Source organism: Epinephelus moara, chromosome 17, assembly GCF_006386435.1.
Source record: "Epinephelus moara isolate mb chromosome 17, YSFRI_EMoa_1.0, whole genome shotgun sequence".
In the NCBI taxonomy this organism is placed as follows: Eukaryota; Metazoa; Chordata; class Actinopteri; order Perciformes; family Serranidae; genus Epinephelus; species Epinephelus moara.
In genome coordinates, this window is record NC_065522.1 from 14,412,234 (window position 1) to 14,438,949 (window position 26,716).

The window sequence follows — 26,716 nt, forward strand, 5'->3', positions numbered from 1 at the left end:
GGTTAAAGAGCAACATTTGGCTGTTACTCTGTATTCAAGCCAGTGTTCCCGAGCAATTCACTTTCTCTTGTCTCCTCCTTTGATATTTTGAAACCTCATTAAAAGCACTTAAGGTTGTGAACACCCAACCCAAGGGTCCAGGAGTCTGAGCCTGCGAGGTAAGCACCCCCTATTATGCTGAAAGGTTGTGTCAGACGGGGTTAAAATCAAACAGGTATTCTGTTGCGTCTCCATCATTATCTGAAGGACGCTGTTGTCTGCACGGGAAAAAGGCCTGGAGACAATCTGACAGACCTGACCTGGTGTTATCTTGGTGTCAACATGCCGCAGATGAATATTCATATTGCGTGTGTGTTTTGTGTGTTTGAGTCTGTTTATCTGTCTATGCCTGGCTGCTTTCAGATAATGTGAGAGCTTAAGGGACAATAATGATTAGAAAACTTGCATTCAAAGTTTCACTGGTGTTTACACGGTTGCTCGTAAAAGTTTGCATACCTCGCCAAACATTTATCGCGCTAGTAAAATTTATTTCAGTTTTGCTAAGGTGAATTTCAGCTGGTAAAAGTATTTTATTAAAGTTTCACATTAAATAGCTTTACTTAAGGCAAGTCATCTGGAAGTGCAATATGTGTACATTGGGTAAAAAGGCATACACCCTTGTGGAATAGTGAGAAAGGCAAAATCTGTCTGTTTAAAAGTAACGGACCATACAAGTGGTTTTATGTTTTCGCTTATTTATTACAATGATGTTTGTGTTTTGGGATGTATTTCATTTACTTCTCAGCAGAGGTGGCCCCAAGTCATTGTTTTGCATGTTACAAAAAGGTCTCAAGTCTTTATGCTAAAGTCCCAAGTCAAGATTGGCAAGTCCCAAGTCCTAAACTTTGAGTTTTGATTCTTAAACAAGTCATAATATGCTCTTCCACGAATGTAATGCCAATATTAAATTTACAAAAATCATGAATGTTTTTTAAAATTTGCATTCATTTGTTGAATCAGGTTTGTTGAAAACTTCCTTAGCTGTTACGCTAATGTTAGCTAATGTTAGCTCACTAATTATGTTGATATGAGCTTTGCCTTTTTGTTCTTTGTGCAACTGTATTTTTCAACTAAAATTGGAAGCTGCTGCGTCTTGATCTGTAATTTTTGAGTGCTCGTTTTAAATACTGCACTCTGTTTTTTGTTGACCAGCACATAGTTCCAGGTGGCACCCAGTAATGTAACATTAGTTCTCCCAGATTCTCTCAGTCAACTCGATTGGATGCTGGTTGGTTCAAACAAACCGTATCATCTGGGGAATTAAGTTTCGACTTGCCAAGAATTTATTTTTCATTCATTTTCCGTAACCGCTTGTCCTGTTAGGGGTCGCAGGGGGGCTGGAGCCTATCCCAGCTGACACTGGGTGGGAGGCAGGATACACCCTGGACAGGTCAGCAGACTATCACAGGGCTGACACATAGAGACAGACAACCATTCACACTCACATTCACACCTACGGACAATGAAGAGTCACTAATTAAGTTAACTTGCATGTCTTTGGACTGTTGGAGGAAGCCGGAGTACCCGGAGGAAACCCACACTGACACGGGGAGAAAATGCAAACTCCGCACAGAAGGGCTCCACCACCCCAGGGTTCAACCCCCCCACCCTGCGTTTGAACCACGCACCCTGTTGCTGTGCCAGGAATGAAAAGCATTAATGTTGATTCAGGAATGAAGGGAAATGAAACAGTTTTTAAATAGCATACTTTTTAATCTTTGGGCTTGGGGAAAGAGAGCAAGTATTTTCGAGCCAGGTCTCTCTCCGAAGTCATTGAAATCCGGCATCCTTTAACATCGGCATGATACGTGGATGGTTGCTGTTATAGTTTCACGATGTCCTGCAGCGTCGGGAGAAATGTGGTGGGACAAGGAGGGATGTTAAGGCGGCGAAAGTTTGAGTGTGGAGTGCAGGAGGGGTGGTAGATAGACAGTCTGTCATGCACAGTAAAGATATTGATCAGCTTCAAGTACTGAAGCATTTGTGCATTAAACTCTACACGTTTGACTTTATAGATGGGTTCTACAGGTTTCATCCAGACGTCTGGCTTGATGTTATTTAAGTAAGACTTTAAAAGTTGTTTTTAAGGTTCCTTTACCCTGAAGAATGACACAGCATTTTCGGTCATTGTCTTTGACTTAAGCTCCAGCTACCTGGTGTCAGGACAGACTCATTCTACAGATGGTGTAAAGTTGTTTTGCCGCCCGTTTGCTATGATGGATAAGGGTCTCAGCTCTGTTTTTGCTGTCTGCCTCTCTTTTTTTAAGCCACTCTGGACACATTAGTCTACTTTATGGCCGGCGCTCTGGCTGTTTTTTTGTGGCATCACATCACTGGTTGTGTCTCAGCACAGTGGCCCTGTCTGCCCTGCTCCTCTCAGCACAGTGATACACACATAAAAACACAATCTTCTGCGAGCATGATATAGCATGCTTAAGCTGCACCGTGTCAGGCCGTACTGTGTTTTTCAATCACAAATTCACCACAGGATGTTTCTCAGTCAAGCCGAGGTTTTTAAGTGCTGCTTTAGAGCGGGGCCGCGGTGTGACCCGTACTGACATTACAGTCACCTTAAGATGACCTGTAGCAGGAGGGCAACATTTAAAGATGTTCAGCTTTCAGATGAGATTTGTCACTTCTAAGGGACACAGTGGCTTTGTTTGGAAGTTTTGTTATCCTCAACTGAACTGAGTTGCAGAGTGCATCTGCTCTGCATAAGTTCAGACTTACTCAGTTATAATATGTGTTAACTTAGCGGAAATTTTCATTATTGAATAAAAGATGTTTGCCCCACACAGTCTGTTTCTTACATAGATACATACACATTTTACCTAAGATTTACACCCAGTAACAGCCAGGTTGAACTGTTGTGTAGCTAGTAGAGTTAACTGACAAAACTAACGTTAGCTTGCTTATATATGACCTGTTTAAGGGCAAAGGAAATGTCGAATGAGGTCGACACATCTGACTTGACAAGTGGTAAAAGGCTGTTGGCTGCTGGAACAATTTTGGATTACATTTCTCCAAAATAACACAACCTAAATTACAAATTGTTATGGCTATAACAATATGTCCTCATACTTAAACAACCAAGGATCATGGTTTGGGTTGAAATAAGCATATTTGTTACATAACTTCATTCCCTTACAAAAGTTACGTACATGACCTGGGTTAAGTGCGTTACACAAGTTAAGCTACTGTTGACTTTTGATATCACATGGGACATGAGTTTTTTTCCAAGGATGGCAAAGGCATGACCCTCCTTATTCTGCCTTACTCTACCTCTGATTGGCTTATTCTGACACCCTTACCTTAACCCTAACCAATCACACCCCCACACGCCCAAACCTAACTGATGCAACCAACAAAGGCAGGAGTACCAGCCAATCGGAGGCAGAGTAGGGCGGGTCATGCTTTTGTCATCTTAGGATAACAAATTGGCACACAGGACACAGAGAGTGGTGTCCTGGTTGAAAGTCCTGTGTTTGTTTGACCAATCCATCGTCGCTCTTTATACCAAGTCACCTGACTTCCCTATTTTGCTCCTGTCATAATTACCAAGGCCTGTATTTCTATTTATCTTTACAATAAATGAATATACGGATCTCAATAAGGTGTTTGCAACAGCGCTACTGTATATGCTCGTTTTTCGGGAGAGGATGGTCTGGACAAAAACATTATAACTAAATAGAACCAGCTAGTTTGGCACCATTGGCACCTCTCATTTTTCATCTATGCACATGTAAATTAAAGTAAGAGTTATTTTTGGAAGTTAGGTCACATCTCTGGATGCTACAGTGACTTCCTGTTAATGCATGTGATTGGAGAGTGCTATACATGTTTACTAGCAACCATTTTACACGTCAGTCTAAACCAGCTTTGGCATTCTTAGATTCAACTTAGCAATTTTTTTGGAAATCTGCTTCCAGGCCAAGGGGGCTGATCGTGGACAGATGTGTAAGTCAAGGGTGGGTGAGTCATGTAGCTGCTCCAGCTGCTGTCATACCTATTGGCTTCATCTACCTGATACAAGTCTCATCGTGTCCTGCTCTGCTCTTTTTGCTACGCTTTGTCAAAGCTATAATGAGGTCCTATACTTTCCTGCAATGTTAAAAATGGGTTAATCCAAACTTGACACATTCTGAAGTGGCTACACGGTGAAAGCCATTCAGTGTCACCTCTTTTGTGCAAATTTTTTCATCAGGTTCTGTGAAATAATAGGTTATGTTTTTCTAGGCTATTTGATTCTGGTGTGTTACAAAGAAAAAGTGGATCAGTCACATGCACTTTGCTGCAATGAAAGAACAGCAATCAGGTTATGGCAAGAGAATTGTGAAGCAGCTGCCGGGAGCACTGACACAGCCATCGAGGTTGGCCATCAAACCTTGACTTGTAAATGGTCTGAATATAGAGTATGTTTGGGTGTTCTCTGCGCTTTCTTTGTTTTTGTTTTTTTTGACAGACCACTTTTAAATATTGGAACCTGTGGCTTTTTTCCCATGCTACCATAAGGACTCTGCTCACAGTGTGGATTCTGATCGGCGGCGCAATTGAGTCTCAGATACATGTGCACATCAACACTCAGACATATGCACTGTACGCACAAGCTAATACACAGCCCCATTCTCAAACATCCACTATGAAGAACACAAGCCTGGTGGATCAAACACTGGCAGAAATACTGGTAGACCACCTGCAGGCCCTTTTTTGGCTCTCTAGCCTATATACTGAAGCACGGTGTGGAGATAGATTGCTTAGCAGAACACTTTGATACAGCTCCAGACCACGAGAGGACCAGAACAGCAGGTACATCGAGCAAAGCGCTGATCCAAAATACTCTAATACTTTTCTAGAGAACATTTTCCAAGTCCATTCTTGTATGTTCCCCATCTTTGGTACCGCAACATACATTTGTTCTGCAGAAAAATATTGACTGCTGGAGTTCCCGGTGTCATATGATTTATTACACTCCCCTCCCATAATGTGCCAAACAGCTGACCTCCCGACCCCCGAGTCTTGCTGGCTGCGAAATGGTCGGCAATGTTTCAGATGACCATTGGAAAATGGTATAAAGCAGCGCTGCTGTTGTCAGCCCTCATTCATCTGACACAGTTTTTAAGTCGGGAGCCATTTCTCAACACACGACTGCACAAACACATTCAGAAAACCGGCTTTAGAAACTGTACAGCTCAACCCAACATATCATAGCCTATAACTGGTGCTTCTGTTCATCATAAATAAGTCGTAATAGGTAAGTATGAGGTCTTTTAGTTTCTAACATGGATTGAAATAGCGTTTATTTGATCCACGTCTCCGAACACTGCAAAATATCAAAGCCAGATATTCTGCATGTTTGTCCAATTTGGTGGAGCAGTCAGTGAAGCCCTCACTATTACAACTGAATCAATTAGAGCCATTATTGCCTGACTTTCCATATGAGCTTTTCTTCGAGTTATCAAGGTGAACTGGTTTGATGATGATGATACCACGGGTTAATTAAGTCAATTTAGCTCCGTTTAATGAGGTGTGTCTTCCTTTGTCTTATCTTTCTGCCATTTGATTCCTCTTTATGGGTTGGTGTCACGTTTTCTGCTCAGATTTCATCATGCTGCCTTGTTTTAATATGAATGTTTCATCTCTTCTGCTGTGTATCTCTTCCTCCCTCCCTCCCTCCTGCTTTTTTCTCCTTTTGATTAGCACTCACATCCTGCCTTTTTATCTTAGCCTGTGTTTATCTTTAACATCTCTCTGTTTTTCATCTTCCATTTTTCTTTTTCCTCCTCATTTTAGCTACCGTTATTATGATGGATGTGTTATTGTAGAATGGCACTGGTAAGATGCAGCATTTCTCAGTAGAGGATGTAGAGTAGAATTGATATTGTGTTTGATGTGTTTTTTCCCCCTCCTCACCCCGTAATGGAGACAGCGGCTGCCACTGTCCAGTGATTCATGGATTACAACGTGACATTTTGCACCCTTTGTGACTTTTAATACCGAACTTGCTTCTAAATTTGGCGTATTAAGGACATGACAGACTTAACAGTTTTTTAGAGAAAGGTGTGACTTTTGACTTGCATAGCTTTCTTCCCTGTGCTGATAAGAAACTTCAAATGAAATATGCTAACGAGGATGATTTTAAAGATTAAAAAAAAAAAATCGTCTATAGCAACATCAAAAACTTTGCGCCATTGATGTCTTAAACACTTTGAGGCGATTAGCATTTTAAGTATACCTTTGGTTCAATAATTAACACCCTGTTGGGTTGATCACAGCACTTCCTCTTTTCCTCCCAGAAACAGCCTATAAAATGACTTTCTACAGATTTGGAACAGGTTGAATTGACCAATTGCAATCTCATACATAAATGATCTGTGACATTGCAATGAATGGCACCTCTGCAAATTAAGTCATTTTGAAGGAAATTGGCAGTAATTTGATGCCACAGTCTGAAGTAGTTCTCTCCTCGAAATTGCTCATTTTTGGCGTTTCTTCTCAACGATTAGCACAATAAAGCTTCTCTCTCTTTTTCTGTGCTTCGACAGCCTACAAGTGCTCTGCTGCAGCCCCCGGAGATGGATAGTATATCTATATATTGCACAACCATTCAAGTGAATCTATGGTTTTCTGACAAGTACAGTTAAGCCAAAGTACTTATAAAGCTCAGATGCTATATTCAACATTCAGAAATTTGATCAGAATACACATTTAATTAGAGGTCTTCCTAAATAACTTGATTTTCCTTGCCAAACACTACACTTACCATAAACAATTTTGAGCTTAATGATGCCAGATATATAAAGTGAGAGGTTCTGTAACTGTTGTAGTAGCTTTCAGGAATGCAGTCCTGACAGGATATAACTGAAACGCGCCCTCTTCATTCGTAAGTGAGCTGTTATGCTTTTCAGTGACTGTTATGCAGTCTCTGAAGTTTTGCCTCAAGGCTCCTTCCACGCAGCTCTCAAATCCATCCCCATATTTTTTATCTGATAACTCCACAAGAAGATAAGCCATGTGCGATACGAGTCGTAGCCTCTTCATATCCTGTCCTCTCGGATGCATTTCTCCTGACCTCTCGCATCTCTATCATAAACCATTCTTCGAACGCTAGTTAGAGGACAATATTTTGCTCTCTTTGTGCCCACTGCTTGTGTTTCTGTGTCCACTCCGGGGGCAGTCGCCTTGATGAAGTACCTCTCCCACCAGGTCATTAAGACAGCCCTGGGAAAATTATGTTTAATGGTTGCCCTGGCGAATTCATAAATCATTTATTTTGCCTCACACCTGGCCCATTTATAACCGCTTAAATGCAGAGGTCTGCCAGCATTTATGAGGCGAGCTAGATACTTCAGTGAACCAAGATAATTATGGTTATCACCTGTAAATCACTAACAAATCCCCTCCCAAAATGTATGAATGCCTTGCCTTGATGTTTGGATGCTGTGAATGTAGCTTTAATCTCCTCTGCCAAAATAATCCATCATCCCTCTTGGTGTATTGTTTCCCTCTTAATGTCTAAATTTGTATATTGTATTTACGTCCACACATTTTGGATTACATCTCTCCATCTCATTGTTATGTGATCTGATTTATTTCTGCCTGTTTTCTTTTGTTATTCTCGTCATATCGCTCAGCTATCAGGATTATGAACCTGAGATCAAGTAAGACAAAATTGGAAGAACCCTTTTCCCATAATGCCATCTTTCATTTACTCCTTCATATGAACAAATCCCCGCCCAAATCCATCTAGGTGCCTCTCTGAATCATTAACATGATTTATTGTGGAGTGCTCAGTCATGTTGAAGGCCGCATTAGTGTGCACACACCGCTCCTGTCTTAGATATACATACAGATGTGACAAGCAAGATTAGTTTTAAATAGCACCTGTATCTTCAAAGTCCACTCTATGGAAATATTAGTACTGTGATGTGGATGTGGTGCTCACATTTGTCAGTCTTTTTCCTTATCTGCATCCAATCCAGAGAGCTAACAGTCATGGATAAAGATTCACATGCTGTCTCTGGGTAAAAGCAGTGGATAGATACTTGAAACACCTTGAATAAATAATGAAATAAAATAAATAAATTGAAATCATCATCATAATATCTACTTTATATAGTTGATAGCAGAATAATGCCCATTTTTAGAAAGTTTTGTATGTTTGGACTTTATGAATACTTGGCAATCACCATTTTTTAACGTCTAGGTATTACTATACACCGTAGAATAACCACATTTGCATACATAACTAACATCCATACCTTAAAGGGACAGTTCACCCCCAAAATCAAAAACACATATTTTTCCTCTTACCTGTAGTGCTATTTATCAGTCTCGATTGTTTTGGTGTGAGCTGCCGATTGTTGGAGATATGGGCCGTGGAGATGCCCATGGCACTGGGCTTGTGGTTCTCAAAGCACCAAAAAAATACATTTGGAAAAACTCAATAGCAATGTCTCTTTACGGAAAAGATAATCCACAGACCTTATTGTGAGCAGTTTTATGAAGAACTGTTTTCTTTCAACTTAACGACACCCACTCACCATATTACTGCGCAGAAGGAAGTGTGCATCTACTGCTAGCTCACCTAGCACCACTGAGCTAACTAATGTTACAGCTCAGCCCAGGAGGACGCCATTAATGTTAATACCTCACAAGCCTCTCATCCATGAGTAGATGCACGCTTCCTTCTGAGAAGTGATACGATTGGTGGGTGTCGTTCCATAGAAAGAAAATGGTTCCCACATGAAACTTGTCAGATATACCAAATAACCAAGTCATGATTTCTGGAAAGAGACATTGCTGTTGAGTTTTTAAAATCTATTAATTTGGCGCTTTGAGCACCACAAGCCAAGTGCCATCTTGCTCCATTATATTCAAGAGAGGGCAGATATCTCTACGGCCGATACCTCCAACACTTGGCAACTCACACCAAAACAATATAGACTGATGAATAGCGCACAGGTAAGAGGAAGAATATGTGTTTCTGATTTTTGGGTGAACTGTCCCTTTAAGAACGCCTTCAGCAGGTTTAGACTAAACATTCCATGAAATAGATTAAAGGTAAGCAAGGCAGTGTGCAAGAGTTTTCACACATATGGTCATACTGCTGTGAAATTAAACCGTAATGCTTATGTAACCAGCCGTGATTCCAATCCCTGACCTTCACACCTCTGCTAATTCAGATGGTATAAACTTGTCAGCGAGATATAACCAACCGCTGATGTACACAACAGCAGGGAGTCTGCCATTATGTCAGATAGTCAGGAATAGTGTGCACAATACTTAATCAAGGTTACCATGTGGTTGACAATGTGAACCACTCGAATTAGAAGCTGCAGAGGAAACAGTCTCCTTCAGACGGCCGACTGTAAAATGACTCAATCAGTTCAAAGGGAAGATCGTCACGCATGCAGGCTGTTGTATATGACGGATGCCGGCAAGAATCAGATATCAATCTTAACTCCGCCTTGTCGGCTGCGGCGCACAGGGAGTCACCGAAATACCAAAAGGGTGCAGGTGAAGAGAAAGTGCCACTTCTCTGCACATAAAGATAGAGCCCCTCACTCTTAATAGACTCCATGTTCTCAAGGGCATTTATCTCCGTTCAACCTTTCAGCTTGAGTAAGAGTTTACAAGACAGTTATCCCAAGACTCGGGTAATAGAATCCAACATGCAAATAGTCTTGTAATGAAAATGCCATATGTGTTACCCTCCCATTTATACAGACCTCCATTATCGTACATATGAAGCTGCAGCTTTATGATCGTCTACGGCTTTTCAAATCATCAATGCCATTTCTTAAAAGAGTGCATACAAGGTGAGGGAATGGTAGCAAAGACAAGGACAGGGTCGGAGAATAAAGATGAAATCCATTGTCATTTCTCATCGATTATTTCCCCTCTTCATTTTGGTGCATTTTCCTCCTCTCACAGGAAAACCTTGAAAACTCTGGATTCCATGATACCTGACTATTATGTTTGGATATCTTTTAATTTAGTGGTAGCACACACTTCACTTGAAATTGTTTTATTGTACTGGTGCAATTAACACAGCTCCTCATGAGTTCAAACTACTTTTAAAGCTTTGTTGAATGGTTTGTAATATGGCTGTTTGTCTGTGTTTCCAGATCGTGGGTGATTGGGGCCATTGCATTGCTATGTCTGCTGGGCCTGACCTGGGCCTTTGGCCTGATGTACGTCAACGAGAGCACGGTGGTCATGGCTTACCTGTTCACCATCTTCAACTCCCTGCAGGGAATGTTCATCTTCATCTTCCACTGCGTGCTGCAGAAGAAGGTATGGGTTTATTGTCAAGATGCGCTCTGTGAGATTGTACAATGTGACATCAGTTACCTGCACATGTCATTGAATTCATTTCATGCTCCAGCAAGTGTGCCACAAAAGCATCTCCAAATGCACCAAGTATGAGATGGTTATATTGATGGATTACTCAATGGGCCAAACAGACAAAGACCCAGGGGTCCAAAGTGTCAGGGCCCCCCGCCAGCCCCTCATTTTTGAGATGACACTCAAATTACCACAAAGAGACACAAAAAGTCCACATAGAGATGCAAAGAGAAAACAACCAAAAAAGACACATAATTACACCAGGGAGATGCAAAACCACAAAAAATTGCATAATGACGAACAGAAGATGCAAAACAACAACAAAAAAGGGGCAAACCCACCACAAAGTCTTGTCCCTGTGTCGGAGAGGTGGTTTGGCCTTTTGCATATCTGTTCCCAGAGACCTGTTGTCTCATTGTCTGCCCATGGATTGTTAGCCTTGGATTTGGTCTAATTGTTGGCTTGTATGTGCTGTACCTGTGCTTTGATTTCATACAGGTGCGTAAGGAGTATGGAAAATGCCTGCGTACTCACTGCTGCAGTGGCAAAAGTGTGGACAGCTCCATCGGCTCTGGAAAAGGCGCCGCCTCCCGCGCTCCAGGACGCTACTCTACAGGGTCACAGGTGGCACTCCTTTTTTTTTTTTTCTTTCTTTACATTCCTCATTTATTGCACTTGACTCTTATCTCCTTTATGAGGACAAATTATCTCTCCTGTGGTTTTGGATTACCACCAAATTTTATTTTTAGGTAGTCAGCCTGCATAGCTGGAAGCAAGGGCGACTTATTCCTAAATAATAATCCGTGACATTACACAGATGTGCACCTCCTTACAGAACTAATGAGAAAAGATTTAAAAGGTGACTGTGTAGCTGCGCGTGATCGATTGCGAGGAAGTGCAGCATATGTCCTTGTTTGGAAGTGATAGCAGGAAAATATAGTGCTCGTTGAGCTAAACATTTTCCAAGTACATGAAGTCAGTCTGCAGTTCATTTTCACCAGAGCAGGCAGCATGGCGGCACGGCGACGCTGACTGAAGTGTTGGCTTGAGCCTTGTGAGGAATTTTCTCCACGCTTATGAATGCAGATTTGACTTTCTCCGCCAAAATCTGCAAATTCTGTCTCCTCGTGAAGTGAATTGATAATGTATTCCTCCCACATTGACATCAAGTATAGGATGAATTGCCACGATACACTGTAATTGAACATCATATCCATATTCTAAAGATTGTGATTTCCTTCCAGTGTTCAGTTATAAATAGCCCTTAGAGTCAAGCATGCAGTGGCAACCCACGATACAAGCTGCATTCTGCACACAGATCAAAGCGTTTAATTATACACAGTGCTTTGACAAGATGGCTCTAACCTCATGCTCAGTCGCTTTATATGAGCAAGACAGGAATGGAAACACTCAGAAAGACGTGCTTGTTTATTGCTTACTCCGAGGCTTCTAAATGAATGCGTAATCAGCAAAGTACATTCGAACCCACTGGCGATGAATGGTTCAAGTTTTTATCTGTCCAAAAAAACAAGAAGTAGTAGCTGTGTCACTTTCTACCCATCTGTGTCTCCAGCGCTGGGGACAACGTGACGTACAATATGTTAATGTGACCGTCTGTGTCAGTGCGTGTTCCTGTTAGAATACATGAGCTGTATGTCACCTGGGGTTGACACTTGAGTGCATAAAAACAACATAGCCGTCTGAGTGTGGGATATTGATCATAACACCTCTGCGTGGGCATTTTTCTACATCATATATGATACGATGATTAAGTGTCTATGAAGAAGAACATGCCCATGGTCTGAATGTCAACCCTAAAGGAATATGTCACCGCCCACATGACAGTTTGTATATCAGTTACTTACTTCATGTTATGGTGAATTCGTGAAGAAAACTTTTTCTTGCATGCCTCAGATGAACGAAGAATCCAAAAATGGAAAAAAAAACCTCGTCACACAACTCGTCGACGACCCTTTCTCACTAGCAGATGCACGGAAAGTAAAACTTATCCATCCTCTCTTTAAAGCCAGACTCCATTGACAAAAACAGTAATTTTACCTCGCTGAACATGGGAGCTGCTGGTCTACTGCTGCTTTGATTGTTCTGTTTGTGTTATTGTGTGTAAATGTGAACCAACGCTTTAAAACACCAAAGCCTGATCAAGGTGGCAGTAGACCAGCAGCTCCCATGTTCAGCGAGGTAAAATTACTGTTTCTGTCAATGGAGTCTGGCTTTGAAGAGAGCACAGACATCACCTTTCGTTCAGTTCCCCATCAGAGAGGGTTGTCTCTTCGGGAAGTTATGAAAATACGACTGCATGAGTTGTGTCAAGTTTGTAAAAAAAAAAAAATGATTTGACAAGTTAACCCCAAAGATTTTCTTCATGTTAGATTGCTTGTTTACCTCAGGCATGTGAGGCAAAACTGATTGCATCACAAATTCAGTGTAACACGGGGTGAGTAATTGACACACAAATGGTCATTTGGGGGGTTAAGTATTCCTTTAAATGGGGAATTTCAGGAAGAAATTAGGTGAGGTGCTGTGTCAGTCGCTCCAAATTTAGTTAATGATGATGGCAGCGGTAATGACTTAATTAAGCTGAAACCTGGCTGAGCTGTTGAAGGCAGTCACAGAAAATCTTAAAAGCACTGCTTCATTGCCCGACTTGTGCTTGGACCCTGCTGTCATGTTTTGCATGTGTTATTGGAGTGTAAAGGTGCTACTATTGATGACTTAAACTACAAAAAAATAAGGGAACCTGGGTTGTGATAAATTGAAATTCATCACGAATCATTGTACACATTAATTTCCTTTCACCGTCACCCAATCTGTTCTGTATTAATCTGAAATCTTCCTCTGGCTCAGGACAGACAGTCGTGAGCTCCGTGGTTGGATACCCAGACCCTTAGCTTGTGCAACAGCCCATGGGGCTCTGTCTTAATTAACTAGGATGAACCCTCTTGGATTGAGCCTTTGCAACCCGCGACACTGATTCCGAGAGCTTGACTGATGACTTTATTATTGACTTCACCTATCCCAGTACTAGTGCTCATCTTTAATTGAAGGTTACTTATCCCTAAAGCTGACATGGTTTTAAAATTGAATTAACAGCTGTCAGGCTGTGTTTTTGCTTCATGTCTCAGCCTTTATTGTGTTTAAAAGTAGGGTGAGTGTATGCTGCTAGTAGAACTTTAGAAATGTGGAATAGTGCTGTCTATGTCTAGTTGATTTCGTTTGAATAAAATCATCCACGTGCTGTTGCTTTTAGCAGTATTACCGACAATGTTCAGAGTGAATATTCTGACATGTTTTGACATGTTGTTTCTCTCTGCAGAGCCGCATCCGTCGCATGTGGAATGACACAGTCAGAAAACAGTCCGAGTCCTCCTTTATGACCGGCGACATCAACAGCTCTGCATCACTCAACAGAGGTACTTCGTCCCGCAGTGGATATTTACTTGAATGATTTGTTATTTCACCGGCCTACGCTTTAGACTTCATGACTAATGCAAGGTACAGTTTTTTCTTCACTATGTTCTTGTATTGTAGTTACAGTTGCTTTCCGCCTAATGGGACACAAAGACTTTAGAATCTCAAAATCCTTTTTTTTTTTTTATTTGACAAGCAAAGCTTCCAACCACAAACCCAGAGTCAAGGTAAATCAGTCACTTCACAATAGTTTGCCTCAGATACTCCAGATGATTAAAATTCCAAGTGAAAGACGCATTTTCTACTCGGCTGTTAATTATCATCAAATATTGAAGCAAGTTCTTAAATATGAGAAATTAAATGCATCAGAGCTGCCGTCAATAGCCATGTAACTGCTCCAACGGCTGGGTGCGTTTGTCAACAGTTTTGCCTGGATGAAAGAGAACGTGATTATGAATACAAGGCAGAGATTGGAGGGATAAAATCCTCCTTTGGTGTCATACTGCTCCAGAAGATTTTTATTGTGAAGCACTGACAGATCATTTCAGTCATTTCTAGTAATTTAAAGGAGCTCACAAAAATTTAAATTCATTTAGTTTAGTCATTTCAATCATTTTCCAACTCATAAAACTCAAATACACACAAGAAAAAATAATAAATAACAAAAATAAGGCAATAGTTTTGAAGCAGTGACAACCTAAAACAAGTTTTGCTGACCAAAAAAGTTGTACCTACCCTTTTTACATTAGTTGTTTTGTACTGATCTCTTTAGGTTTGTACAATGGAAGTGAAATAAACAAGCAAAATAAAAAAAAAATCATTTTATATGCATATATTTATACCCAGAAGTCCCAAACAAAAAGTCACATACACACACTAGTGCTCATAAATCAGTTTTATATTTGTTAATCCTCTTATTTTTGCATGTATATATATATATATATATGTATATATATATTAAATCTATTAATTGTATTACACATTTTCATTTCCTTCTCAAAACTATTCCACAAATTAACTCATATGAGTGTTACACATCTTAAGGCCTTGCACCGGGCTAGTATTACCTAGTATGACCTCTGGTCATTTTGAATAATGCAGAGGTTGCCTGTGATCTCAATTCCATGCTAATCTGCCATGTCTGTAATTTGTCAAGTAGAAATTCCACCGCATAAAATAACAGACCATGTTTCACCAAAGAAGAGGTTGTGTGATTACACTAGTCCTGTGTGAATCTGTATTTTGGTCATTTGGGTCGTATTTAGAGTTTATTATTTTCTTCATGCCTCGTTTCTGCCTATTTCCCTGTCGAGGATTATGGAAGCTGCATTTGCAATTATAAACCAAAGTTTCGACAGCACTTTGGGTGCAGGAGGCTCAACATGCTACACAGCATGGAGACCTGTTTGCAGAAAAAGCAAGGTCGAATCAGCCAGAAGAGCAAAATCTCGAAAGATGATGAAATGAAAAATTAGACAATGTGTGGTAGAATCAATTCTGTCTGTTTAAGCCACATTTAAAAGAAGAAAAGAGGTTAACATTGTATATCATTGGTAGTAGTGCTGAGTAGTATCACAAATGGTTGTACGCATCTTATCCAGGGGAAAATGTCACTGAATGTGAGTAAAATACAGATTTTGCTTATCTCATGCAAACGCACCACATGGAACATCTGTAGGAGGGGGCGTGGGGGGTTGTTTCTAAATCACATGAGGTCCCCTGGAAAGTCTAGTCCCGTGCAAATAGGGCATTTGTTTTGCATTTGTTTTAATCGTTGTTTTTGTAAGCATACAGCTTTCTCTTAGTTCATACTGACTCACTCTAATATGGAAAAACAGCAAATCTCCAAATTTAATTTAATCTAAACAGTAAAATTCAATTAACTAAATGTAATCAAATCAGATTGTTTATAAAAATTCTACTCTGGAGGCATTTATAGGGGTGATAAAAATGTCCTCTTTATGTTTTTTCCCCCTGTCAAGCGATACAACTTTGTACCATCAGACTGCAACAGCCCTGAAAGTGAAACCAGGCTCACTCTCAGGAAAAGTGCTGAATAACAACCTAAAAAATCAATTCAGTGGAATTCCCTCTCAGGAACACGTTAATAAAAAGTATTTTACCATAATGCATTTGACAGCAGCGCAGTGAATAGAGTTAACTTCGGAGTCTCTCAGGTTATACAGAGAATAGATACCAGACTACATCTGACATCAAGTGGCGAATACCGCCCTGGCTGGCATCCATCCCTAACACTCTCCCCGCTCATCGCATCTCTTGATGGAGGGCTCCAGTTCCACACTGCTTGCTCTCTAAATTCGCTCTGGGCGCCTGCTTGCGTAGACACTAATGCATAGTTACAATGATGGATTAATGTTCGACACAGGGAGGAAGTGTCAAGATCTCAATAATTAGGCACTCAGCTTAGCACCATCAACAGACACAGCCTTTATCCATTGCAGAGAGGCTGTATTGGGGCGGGAGGTGGGGCTGTAGGTCGGATGTAGAATTAAGCCTACAGGGATTGTCCATAAAGGCAAAAGGCGGAGCTAGAAATTATTAACACGATATTATACCCCTGGCTTCTTACCAGGCTGGATCTGATAGAGATAACACTCACAAGAGCTCAAGAGTGTGCCGGAAAGTGTGTTCCAAATTAACAAGTATCATAAGGAACAGATGCAAGGAGAATTACACTTATCCGTGGCTGCTTCCATGTTGTTATTAAGGAATTATGATTTGAGGAGCGAATATTTCTCGCTGATTTGTCCTTTTGATTCTCCACACCCCGGATTCTCCCCCCGTCGCACCTGAAAGGAAGCTCACAGCTGACACTCTTGCCGCTTTCCTCTCAAGAGTGGAGTCACGCAATCATCTTGATAGCGTTGCATGCTCAATTTCTCCCAGCATTTGGGATTATTGCGCCACACAATCAGTGCTGTTTTGGAGATTGTCCAATTTAGCAAACACAGACACAATAAGTGGGGGATCTGTCACTGGGAGAATTCAAAAGGGGGCTGGTGTTTGTGGGACGCACTGTAATTAGGGCAAGCAGCAACAACAAATTAGGGTTTGTTTGTTTTTTTAAATCAAAACAACATTCTTCTTTCAAGCAACGTTATAATACGTCTAATTAATACTAAACTCTAAATTTGATTAATGCTGAAGGATGAGCCTAAATCAGCAGTACTGTAATTATTTCAAAATAGAAAAAATCCGCAATTAGAACACACTCAAAAAATATAAGACCAACTTTTGAAAAGATGGGAAGAGTCACAAGGTAATATAAAAATCATTATCCGTTGGTTTGACAGATTCAGAGCATTAGAAAAGAATAGTGCACTCTGCTGCCAGAGGATCTAATTGCTGTGTACTCGTACCTCAGATAAAAGATGTTTACCCGCTCTGACATAGCACATTCTGGAAGCACATGCATGTATCGCCCTCATAAGTCTCGAATTTGCTTCTTTACAAATAATAGCATCATATCATGTTGACAAAGGGGGGGGAAAAGATCTTGTAAACAGGAAATGAATGCGAGTCACAAATATTTTCCAGCATACTTGATATTCTGCATAATGTATTCAAACACTTGAAAATAAATTATTTTTATCAGCAGCAAAGAAAAACAAACATCAGGGAATCTGCACCATTCATGTTTAAGATTGCAGCCCTCAAATCTGCAGCTAATCACAGGGCTCAGACTGTGAAGGTTGCTTTGGTGTGGTACTATGTGGTTGGGAAACTGATGAGTCATTCTTCGGGCAAGATCCTGGCAGCAAGTATCTGAGGCGAAGCATCGCATAAATAGGAAATGAGCCTCTGTTCTGTTTGTGCGAAAGAGGCAAGGTTGGTGCTATGTAATGACCGTCTTGACCAAAGAGAGGACATGTCACTTTGTACAGAGGCTATTTCAGCAATGGCACTTAAGAGAATAAAAAAAAAATGTGAGCTTTGCTCTTCGGAGGAAAAGGAAATATCATACCACTTCAGTTCTTAAGATTGGCAATACCACAAGCCATAATAATAGGGCAGCATGTGACTGTTTGCGAGGCCTCACCACCTCTTACTGTTCCTACGTCAGTCAAGCTTTCTGTTCTAGCATTGCACACATGCAATTTACAGTGATAATGGTTCTTGAAATTGTTTATAATATGTATAATGGATCCTTGATTTCAGTAAAAAGTCAACGAAAGCAGGCCTCTGTGGTTACAGGTGATTTTGCAGGTCAAAATGACGTCCTTGGTTGTATAAAGAGACCTGGATACAGCGTTGGAGGTGGGGGCCGTTTATTCCTATAAAAGTTGCTAAGTGGCGCATGAGGCCAAAAAGGTTAAACTGCTGTGCTTAAAATTACCATCCTAGATGATCGGCACTGTGTCCGCTTTGTGTTTCTGCCAGCCGAGCCGGCTACTTCGGGTTTAGCGCCGCGCCAATGTAAACTGGGATAAAATGATTGAATCATGCAGCTCTTCTAGACTTTAAAATGTTATCAGATAAAATGGGCGAAACAAATCATTTTGCGGGGCTTGTGACATCACATAACGCATGTAATTCCACTGTTTGTCCACTAGGAAACGCTAAAAGCTGGGCACACTTTCTTCCGGCCATGTTTGGCTTCGTAAGCTGCTAGCTAGCTAGCTAATTAAGCTAAACTAAGTCTAACAAGTTAGTTGAAAAGTATAATGATGAAAAATACAAGATTAGACTTTTTTTTTCCTAACATTGTCTTGTTTGACTGTTTTGCTAACAAACATTTTCAAACACTATGTTTGCTCTCAGACATCAACTTTGTATGTCTCTGGGAGCTATTTAACAAAGAACTGCTAGCGTTAGCCTAAACTGTGCTAGCATCCAGGTTCTGCTGTTGTTCTCCTTGGCCTTGGTAAATCAGTAAATCAGTTGCTACTGTCTCTTGTTAGCTAGTTAGCTTAGACACTGGCGATTGCATGTTGCGTTAGCACAGACCAACACGCAGCTTAATCTTTTCTTTGCAACGATTTTTGCTCGTGTTCCTGGTCTTTCAAGGTCAAAAAAGAAAAGACGCCAAAAAACGAATGTAGCGTATCAGGATGAATGCTGAGTTGCCCCATGCACCACCTCATCATGAATTTGGAGCACTCTCTTCTTTCTTTTTGGAACTTTAGCCTCAATCTGGGGATCTGTCAACTATCAGTCTGACGATGACGAGACTTTCGGGGTACCAATCAGTATTTCGGAAGATCCAGTGTAGCAAGACGATATCCAAGCCAAGAGATCCTCCTTCATGTACCACTCAATTCAACTAATTTCTATGAGAGGATATCTGCATATGAATGCATAAACATTTTATAAAAACCTAATATAAAGCTAAACTGCTATCAAACAATAGCCTGTAGGTTCCCAAATTGCATTTCAGCCAGTGCACTCTGCCTCTCTACATGGACTGTTTACCTGCTGCTCAAACGGATTACAGACACAAACCGAAATGTTTCCAATACTAAAGTCTTGTTCCACCTCCTATGGATTTTGCATACATATTTATAGAGACTACTTCAGCTTCAAAGACCAAACAGTGTCCTGAGTTATTATTGTATTCTGTCCTGTTTAAGTCTAGAAATGTACCAGTACATGTGTTGTGTTGGCCATGTCGGTGCTTCTTTGTAATTTATGTCTGTTAACACGAGTATGCCGCCTGAATGTGGAGCACAAAAACAGGCTTAACACTAATGGCCTGCATTAACAAAACAATTAACACACTTTTCCATCGGTCCCATTAGCCATGTCAGTTCAGCTCAGCTCTGCCACTTTCATGTAGCGAAACCCCTCACATTAATGATCATGTGATCATTTGGATGTTAATGGCTGTCATTGCTCAGCTGCATCTGCCCAACTGATATGTATGTTCTCTCTCTTTCTCTCTGTCTATATCTCAATTTATCTACCCACCTACCTTTTTCTGTCTCTACGCTCTTGTTCTCCTGTTTTTCTCTGTCTCACTCTGTCTCTTTCTGGCTGCACCAGGGGCTATGGCTAACCATCTTATACCTAATGCACTCCTACGTCCTCATGGCACTAACAATCCCTATAATACATTGCTTGGGGAATCGGCAGTCTATAACAACCCTCTGGGCATGTACAACACACAAGGTGTGCTAGCTTCTTTTCATTCTTTAACATTGTAGCTAGGGCAGTGTTTTTTTCATGTGTGGTCCTGGAGAAACTGTGAGGTTGCACATCTTTGTTCCTGCCCAGGAACAGAAAGCAACTTTATGATTGGAGACTTAAAAGTAATGGACTTGCACTAAGCTGAATTGCCAGTGTTCACCCTAGAGGGTTTTTACAGGGCTTTGATTAAAAAAACACTGCTCTAGATGTTGTGTGTTAGCATTGAACAAACTATAGCTGGATCACAAAAATCCCACAGGTTTGTCCTGCTGTGGGGTTTTTCAGTGGGGGTGTATCTTGGCTTCTCGTAAGGGTATGCAATTTGGTTACATGGCTTGTTTGGCCGGCATAAACATTGTGAAAATGATCAAGAATTGGTACCCGTAGGGAGCCGGATACATCCCCAGTCATTTATTTTAAATGTGCTCTAATGTTGTCAGTAAAGCTTGTGTGCCATGTCTTCTGTCTCTCTGTTTTTAGTTTTAGCATTTCTTTCTGTTTATGCTGCTGTTGGACTGTCAAACATTGTTGTTTGTGATGGATGTCTGTTTAAATTTAAAATGCAAGTCAATTATATTATCCTATTAAAAATAATTCCCCTTTTAAGGCATGAATAGTTCAGTTTTCCGCCCTCGTCAAAGGCTATATTACCATTTCCTTTGAAACTTTTAATTGTAATAATTGCTAATTCATATATTCAAAACACGGGTTATTAAATCAGAGTACATTTAGTGTAGGATTTATTTAGCTTTTTATTTGTGGGGTGGCATTTTAACATATTGGTCTTTGACTAAAACACCGATCTAAATATTAGATTTGAGAATTAGTGACCATCTCTGATCAGCCAGCAAGAAATCCACTTTACTCTGGGACCGGTCTCACTCTGAGCAGAGCTGTTATTATTTTATTCCAACTCTCAGCAGTCAATATGAAATCACTGTAACTTTGTGAGTCTGTAAAACTGAGAAACTCGTGTAAAAAAATCGAGATAAAAAACTCACAGAGAGCTTTGATCAGGGGATAATTTATGTGCGTAATACAAGTACTGCATCGGAGCCCTTGACAGAGGCCTATAATTCACTTACATTGCCATAGATGTAAAAGAAATATCTGGTAGGATGAAAATGCTAATGCATCAAAAGATTTACTGGTGCATTTAATGCTCAAGTATCGTTGCCATGTTATACCCCAAGGATCCTGCAAAAAAAAAGGGTCTTTTCTTCTATATTTGTTCACAGATATGTTGTGGTTCTTTATGTGGCGAAATTTGCATGGTGACATAAAACGGTTGCATTCCAGATACATTCTCTTGATGCGTCATCGGCATACTGTATGTGCACATTTCTCTTCTACCTGTCACTCTTATGCTTATTGTGTTTTCTTTTCTTCTTTCCTTCCCCTCATGCTGTCCCTAAAAGAGCCCTACAGAGAGACAAGTATGGGAGTCAAACTAAACATTGCTTATCAAATGTAATTGACTTTGGCTTTACTTTCTTTTCACTCGATGCTGACAAAGGGGTAATGAAAACAGAATGTCATTCCCTTTGGAAGTAATAGCATTCTTTTATGACAAAGGCCCTCACCATTTCCAATAGACCTGTTAAAATCAGTTTCAATCACATCTTGAATTCCATTGCTTACTGTAGCTGGCATTGCTTGATGTAAAAAAAAAAGACTTCAGGCATTTGCTGCTTCTCGCAGGCGAATATCCATCGGCCTGTTTCACTCCGAATAAGCTAATCTAATTACAGTCAACGTTCAGACTCGCCTAAACATTTCATAAGGCACATCAATATAAATTGATCTGTATTCTTTTCAGTGGATATTGAATATCCGTGCCTTTGTTCATGCACTTTTTATTTATTTATTTATTTTTTTACTTTTCACTTTGATCAAGCCAATACACTTTTTTGAAGGTCTCAGAACCAAGTCTTGTCAATTTTTCAAGAGGTCAAACTTGTGAGCTTGACACTCTTAACAAGCTGGATGGCCTTGTCTGATGTAGTCTGAATTATCGTCAAAAAATGTTGCTTTGATGCTGATGGCACAGACTTGGTCAAACTGATGAAAAATGAAATCTTCATGTTCATGCAACAGAGAGAACAGAAAGTCTCCTTCCTTCCAGTGTGGGTTGATTCGGAGATGCCTTAACTAATTCATGTCTGGAGAGAGGGCTAGTTGTGTTCACGCGGACAAAGCAGACATGAATAAATTACTTTCTTTCCCCCCAGTATTACAATGTTATATTGCAATGCTCATATGGGACAATATGGCGGGGGTCCAAATTTACAGCTGTTGCTGTGGTTTGTGTTCACTTTACGTGTTTAATGCATGGGTTGGATTTTGTCTGTGTTTGCTTGAATGTGGTGCTTAAGTGTTTCTGTGCTGTGCTTTGTGTTGTCACGTGTTGCACATATATCTGTGTTTTCATCACTGCCATCTGTAAAATTTAATGAAAAGTGAAATTGGGTGTTAGAAAATGTTATATTTGTACCAAGGTAAGTGTGTATGATGTTCGTATTTGTAGTATACAGGCTTTTAATGGAGATATTGTGCTTGATGTCTTAACCTAATCCAAATACTGTAGGGTCTTCATTTCCACAAAGTGCACTTTATAGAATTGCAGGTGACCTTAGGTTGCTGAGGGGTGTTGGAGGGTCAGGACGTAATAAAGAATGAAAGGGCTACAGTATTTGATGGGTGTAATTTGTGTTTGTAAAAATGTCTGACATTTAGCTGTGGCAATTACATCCCATCAGATTTCACCCTTCTCATTCGCCCACTCTACCCCCCAACCCAACCCATGTTTGTCATTCCAGAGGGAATCCTGAACAATGCCCGGGATACAAGTGTCATGGATACTCTACCACTGAATGGTAACCATGGCAACAGCTACAGCATCGCCAGCGCCGAGTACATGAGTGACTGCGTCCAGATCATTGATCGGGGCTATAACCACAAGGAGACCACCCTGGAAAAGAAGATCCTGAAAGAGCTCACCTCCAATTACATCCCCTCCTACCTCAACAATTCTCACGAGCGCTCAACCGAGCAGAACCGGAACCTTATGAATAAGCTGGTCAATAACGTCAGCAACGGTGGCAAGGATAGTGGCTACGGGATGGGCTTGGGAGTGGGGATGGGCATGAATGTGGCGCTGAGCCTGGACGACCACTCCACCTTTGGTCCACACCACGACGAAGGCCTGGGCCTGGAGTTAATCCGCGAGGAGTCTCATGCCCCGCTGTTGCCTCAAAGACCGCCCCCGACACTGCAGGCGGTGGACAACCTTAACAATCACCTCCACCAGCCGGTGCCGCCACCCCTGCCGCTGCCCCACCACCCCTTCTCGTCCGCCACCACTACCTCCTCGTCTCGAAGGAGGATCCCCCAGGAGAACAGCGAAAGCTTCTTTCCTTTACTCACCAACGAGCACACCGATGACGAGGGCTCGTCACCCAGCCACAACCACCAGAGAGACTCCCTCTATACCAGCATGCCCATGCTGCCCGGCCTGCCTGACGTGTCTGCAGAATCTGCTGACGGCTCCAAGGACGGCGGGGACGCCAAGAGCCCAGAGGCCAGCTCGGACGACGTTTACTACAAGAGCATGCCCAACTTGGGCTCACGTAACCACCTCCATCAGCTGCACTCCTACTACCAGCTAGGGCGGGGCAGCAGCGATGGCTTCATTGTGCCCCCAAACAAAGAGGATCTATCTCCAGAGGAGGCCCAGCCGGAGCCCTCGCATCTGGTCACCAGCCTATAGGCCCAACACCCTCTCACTCCTCCAGTGTCCCTCCTATTACTGTAGTCCTCTTCCCTGTATCCCCTTGTTCCATCAGTCGTTGGCAGTGGTAGCCTTTCTTTTTATTCTGTGTCCCGAAGACTGAGGCAGAGCAAATGACTGTACTCTCGCTGTTACTGACCACAAACAGGATGATTATTGCTACGTATGGGGGCTAATATGTGACTATAGTTGGTTAAACATTGCGGGAATCTGTTGATGTTGTGTTCCCCACCCCCTCCCTCCGACCCTGTGTGGTTTGGCGTGTTTTGTCTCAGTGTGAAAAGAGACAATTACTCACACAGGATTTTTAGGTCTCAGAGATATAGTCTGACAGTCGAAATGAACTGCGTAGCCCCAAACTATACAAGTCTACACTATAGACTTCACCAGAATAAATGGGAAATTTAAAAAAAAAGGACTATTTTATTATACTTCTGTATCTATATTGACTTTTTGAAAGATTTTCTTCCTCTTTGGTGAGTTGCAGCACATTTTGTTTGCTGAAGTGTCCCTTCAATGAAAAAAAAAGACAAAAAAAAAAAACTAAAAAGAAAAAAGAAAAAACACAAACACACATTTTGAACAATTACCAAGAAGGAATTATTGATCGTATGCTTTCAAGCATAGCTGTTCTTTTTTTCTTTCATTTTACTGTAATAACAGTTGTTAAAAGAGGGAGAAAAAAAACTAATAAGAGAATTATGAGATATTTCTATGTAATTGTACAGATAACTAGCATTGCACACAATAGTATGCTTTTTTTGTTCCGAGCAAACCCTTTGTCTCTGTAAATGTAGTGGTTAGGAGCAATTTTGTTCTGTTGTGCTGGCCTTTCTGGGTTTCTGGTACCAGTCTGTTCCTTTTTGTTTTCCTCTTTTATCACTTTCCAAGAAATGACCATCTAAATAGCAGCAAAACGACACAAAAAATATCACGACAGAACACCTATCGTGCAGGCATTTTCGTGCTACATATTCATCTTTGTTTTCAGGTCTATTTTCTGTTATGGTTTGATTTCTTATCCCTTTTTTTTTGTTTTGTTTTTTTTACTGTGTAGATAGCGGAGCTCTGATTCGCAGACCGTCGAGGAGACAGAATAAGTCCAAGTTAATCATGAGGTGTCCCTCAGAAAGGTTCAAAGTGCATTCTGCAACTCTTATTGGCATTCAGAAAACGCTTGTGCTTCTCAGAAAGAGAGCAAATTGAACATTGATGAGCACTCGGCACTTGTATAAAAAGGAAAGATGGTTGTTTTACTTATTAAAGAAAGAGCTTATGGAGTGAGAAAAACTGGAAGTGTTTTTGTTTTTCTTCCACTAGGAGAAAATATATTTATTTATTTGTTTAAATAAACAGTAATAAAAATGGAGGATGGAAGTGAGTTTAGTGGCACAGATAAGTTTTTATTATTGGCTATGATTATGGCTTCTTATTTATTCCTTTTTGTAATTTCCAAGTTGAATGACCTCATAACTAATATTTGTTGTAACAGTGAAACTTGTTTGCCAACAAATAAATTACTGAGTAAGATTTATCACTTAGGTATGACAAAAAGTTCTGGTGTTTTGTCCGGGTCTTGGAACTCTTTTATATGGATAACAGCGAAGGACCTCCAAAATGATGGAACGATCAATTCATTTTTTTTTAATTATCAGTTAATATCCCTCATTAGCCCTCTGTCCATTTTAGTGCCAAATAAATTTTGGCCCAGCAACAGTGGATGTGCTCTGTATGCTCTGGTCTGCTTTACAATAGAAGCAGTGATTTCATAAGCTGTAATAAATATTTCAATATCATTGCTGGTGTAACCAATGAATTCTTTGCAGACACTGTATGTTTTACATGTGTTTGATAAGCTACGCAGGAGACATGAGAGTCACGTGGACCATTCGTCCTGGCAGGGAACATGGAGAGAGGTAAGTATGTCCTGACCCACAAAGTAACTATTCAGTCACAGTAAGTTATTGTGTTATGCCATAGCAACAGAAGCACAAAGTGGTCATGATCACGATATAATCAGCTCACTCTTTGGCAGCAGTTAAAAACATGACATTGGGTATATATAATTGTTAGACTTCTAAGCTGCGTATATTTTTAAATTAATGTCGCATCAAATGACCATGTATAATGAGAAAAGGCGGAGCTCGTAGTGACAAATTCAGAGAAAACGATTACATGGCTCTGCAGTTCACCTCAGCTATATCCTCCTGAGACCCTGCGTCCTCCTATGAGGACATCACATCTTTGGTTTCTTGCACCTTATACTTTATTTTGCTAAACGTTGACCTGTTGTCCTCATTTGTGGACACTCTTGTGCCCCATCTAGTGGTAGCTGGAGCAAAATACACTAATCCATGTAAAAACAAGATGGCAGCCATCTCTGCAAAGTTAGTCTGCAGCAGATCCCAAGGTCCAAAACCTGATCACATTTTATGGTTCAAACTTGTGTATATATGAAATTTGAAATTTGAGCAACATTAACAAGCTAAGACAGTGTTTTTTTTAGGAAGTACTCGTTTGAGGACACTGGGAATTTATCCTCAGCTTGTTGAGGGACAATTGGACTTTATTATCGTTGACTTTGTTTAGTTGTTTTTTCACTTATCAGGTCCTACTGATCCCAAATAGCTAGGAGAAATTAAAAATGTATACCAAACAAAAGTTCTGGTCTCGATAGGATATATAGCATTTTAGCATCTTTAAGCTTTAGCTTTTGGTTTCATGTTTTGGTTCAGTCCCACAGCTCTCATCAGCTTTGTTTCAGGATCTAATAAACTGTTTGCAACCCGGCCAGCACCAAATGCCACAAAGACCAAATTAGTGACTAGCTGGCAAGCCACCTGCAGCCATGAATGTTGGCATTGTACATTTCTGCAAACCATGGATATGTTACATTTGTATGTTTCATATATTGCTGATATCTTTACATTTCCGTTTTATATTGTGACAAGGCTGTGGTTAAAT

At 40.8% G+C, this 26,716-nt stretch overlaps 1 protein-coding gene across 6 annotated transcripts in view; it reads left to right on the forward strand.

The window, feature by feature from the left end:
- LOC126403954 (adhesion G protein-coupled receptor L3-like) overlaps positions 1–25,540 on the forward strand; it is a 278,598-nt gene extending 253,058 nt beyond the window's left edge. For 2 of the 6 annotated variants that reach the window (XM_050066833.1, XM_050066835.1), the window contains 6 exons: positions 10,167–10,335; positions 10,885–11,010; positions 13,721–13,817; positions 19,819–19,944; positions 21,381–21,398; positions 22,782–25,540. In XM_050066833.1, the coding sequence (XP_049922790.1) occupies positions 10,167–10,335; positions 10,885–11,010; positions 13,721–13,817; positions 19,819–19,944; positions 21,381–21,398; positions 22,782–23,731 (1,486 nt within the window). In that variant the 3' untranslated portion in view covers positions 23,732–25,540. Of the gene's footprint in view, positions 1–10,166; positions 10,336–10,884; positions 11,011–13,720; positions 13,818–19,818; positions 19,945–21,380; positions 21,433–22,781 lie in introns of all 6 variants that reach the window. The other 4 variants (XM_050066836.1, XM_050066837.1, XM_050066838.1 and 1 more) reach the window with 3 other exon arrangements.
- Positions 25,541–26,716: the final 1,176 nt, after the last annotated feature.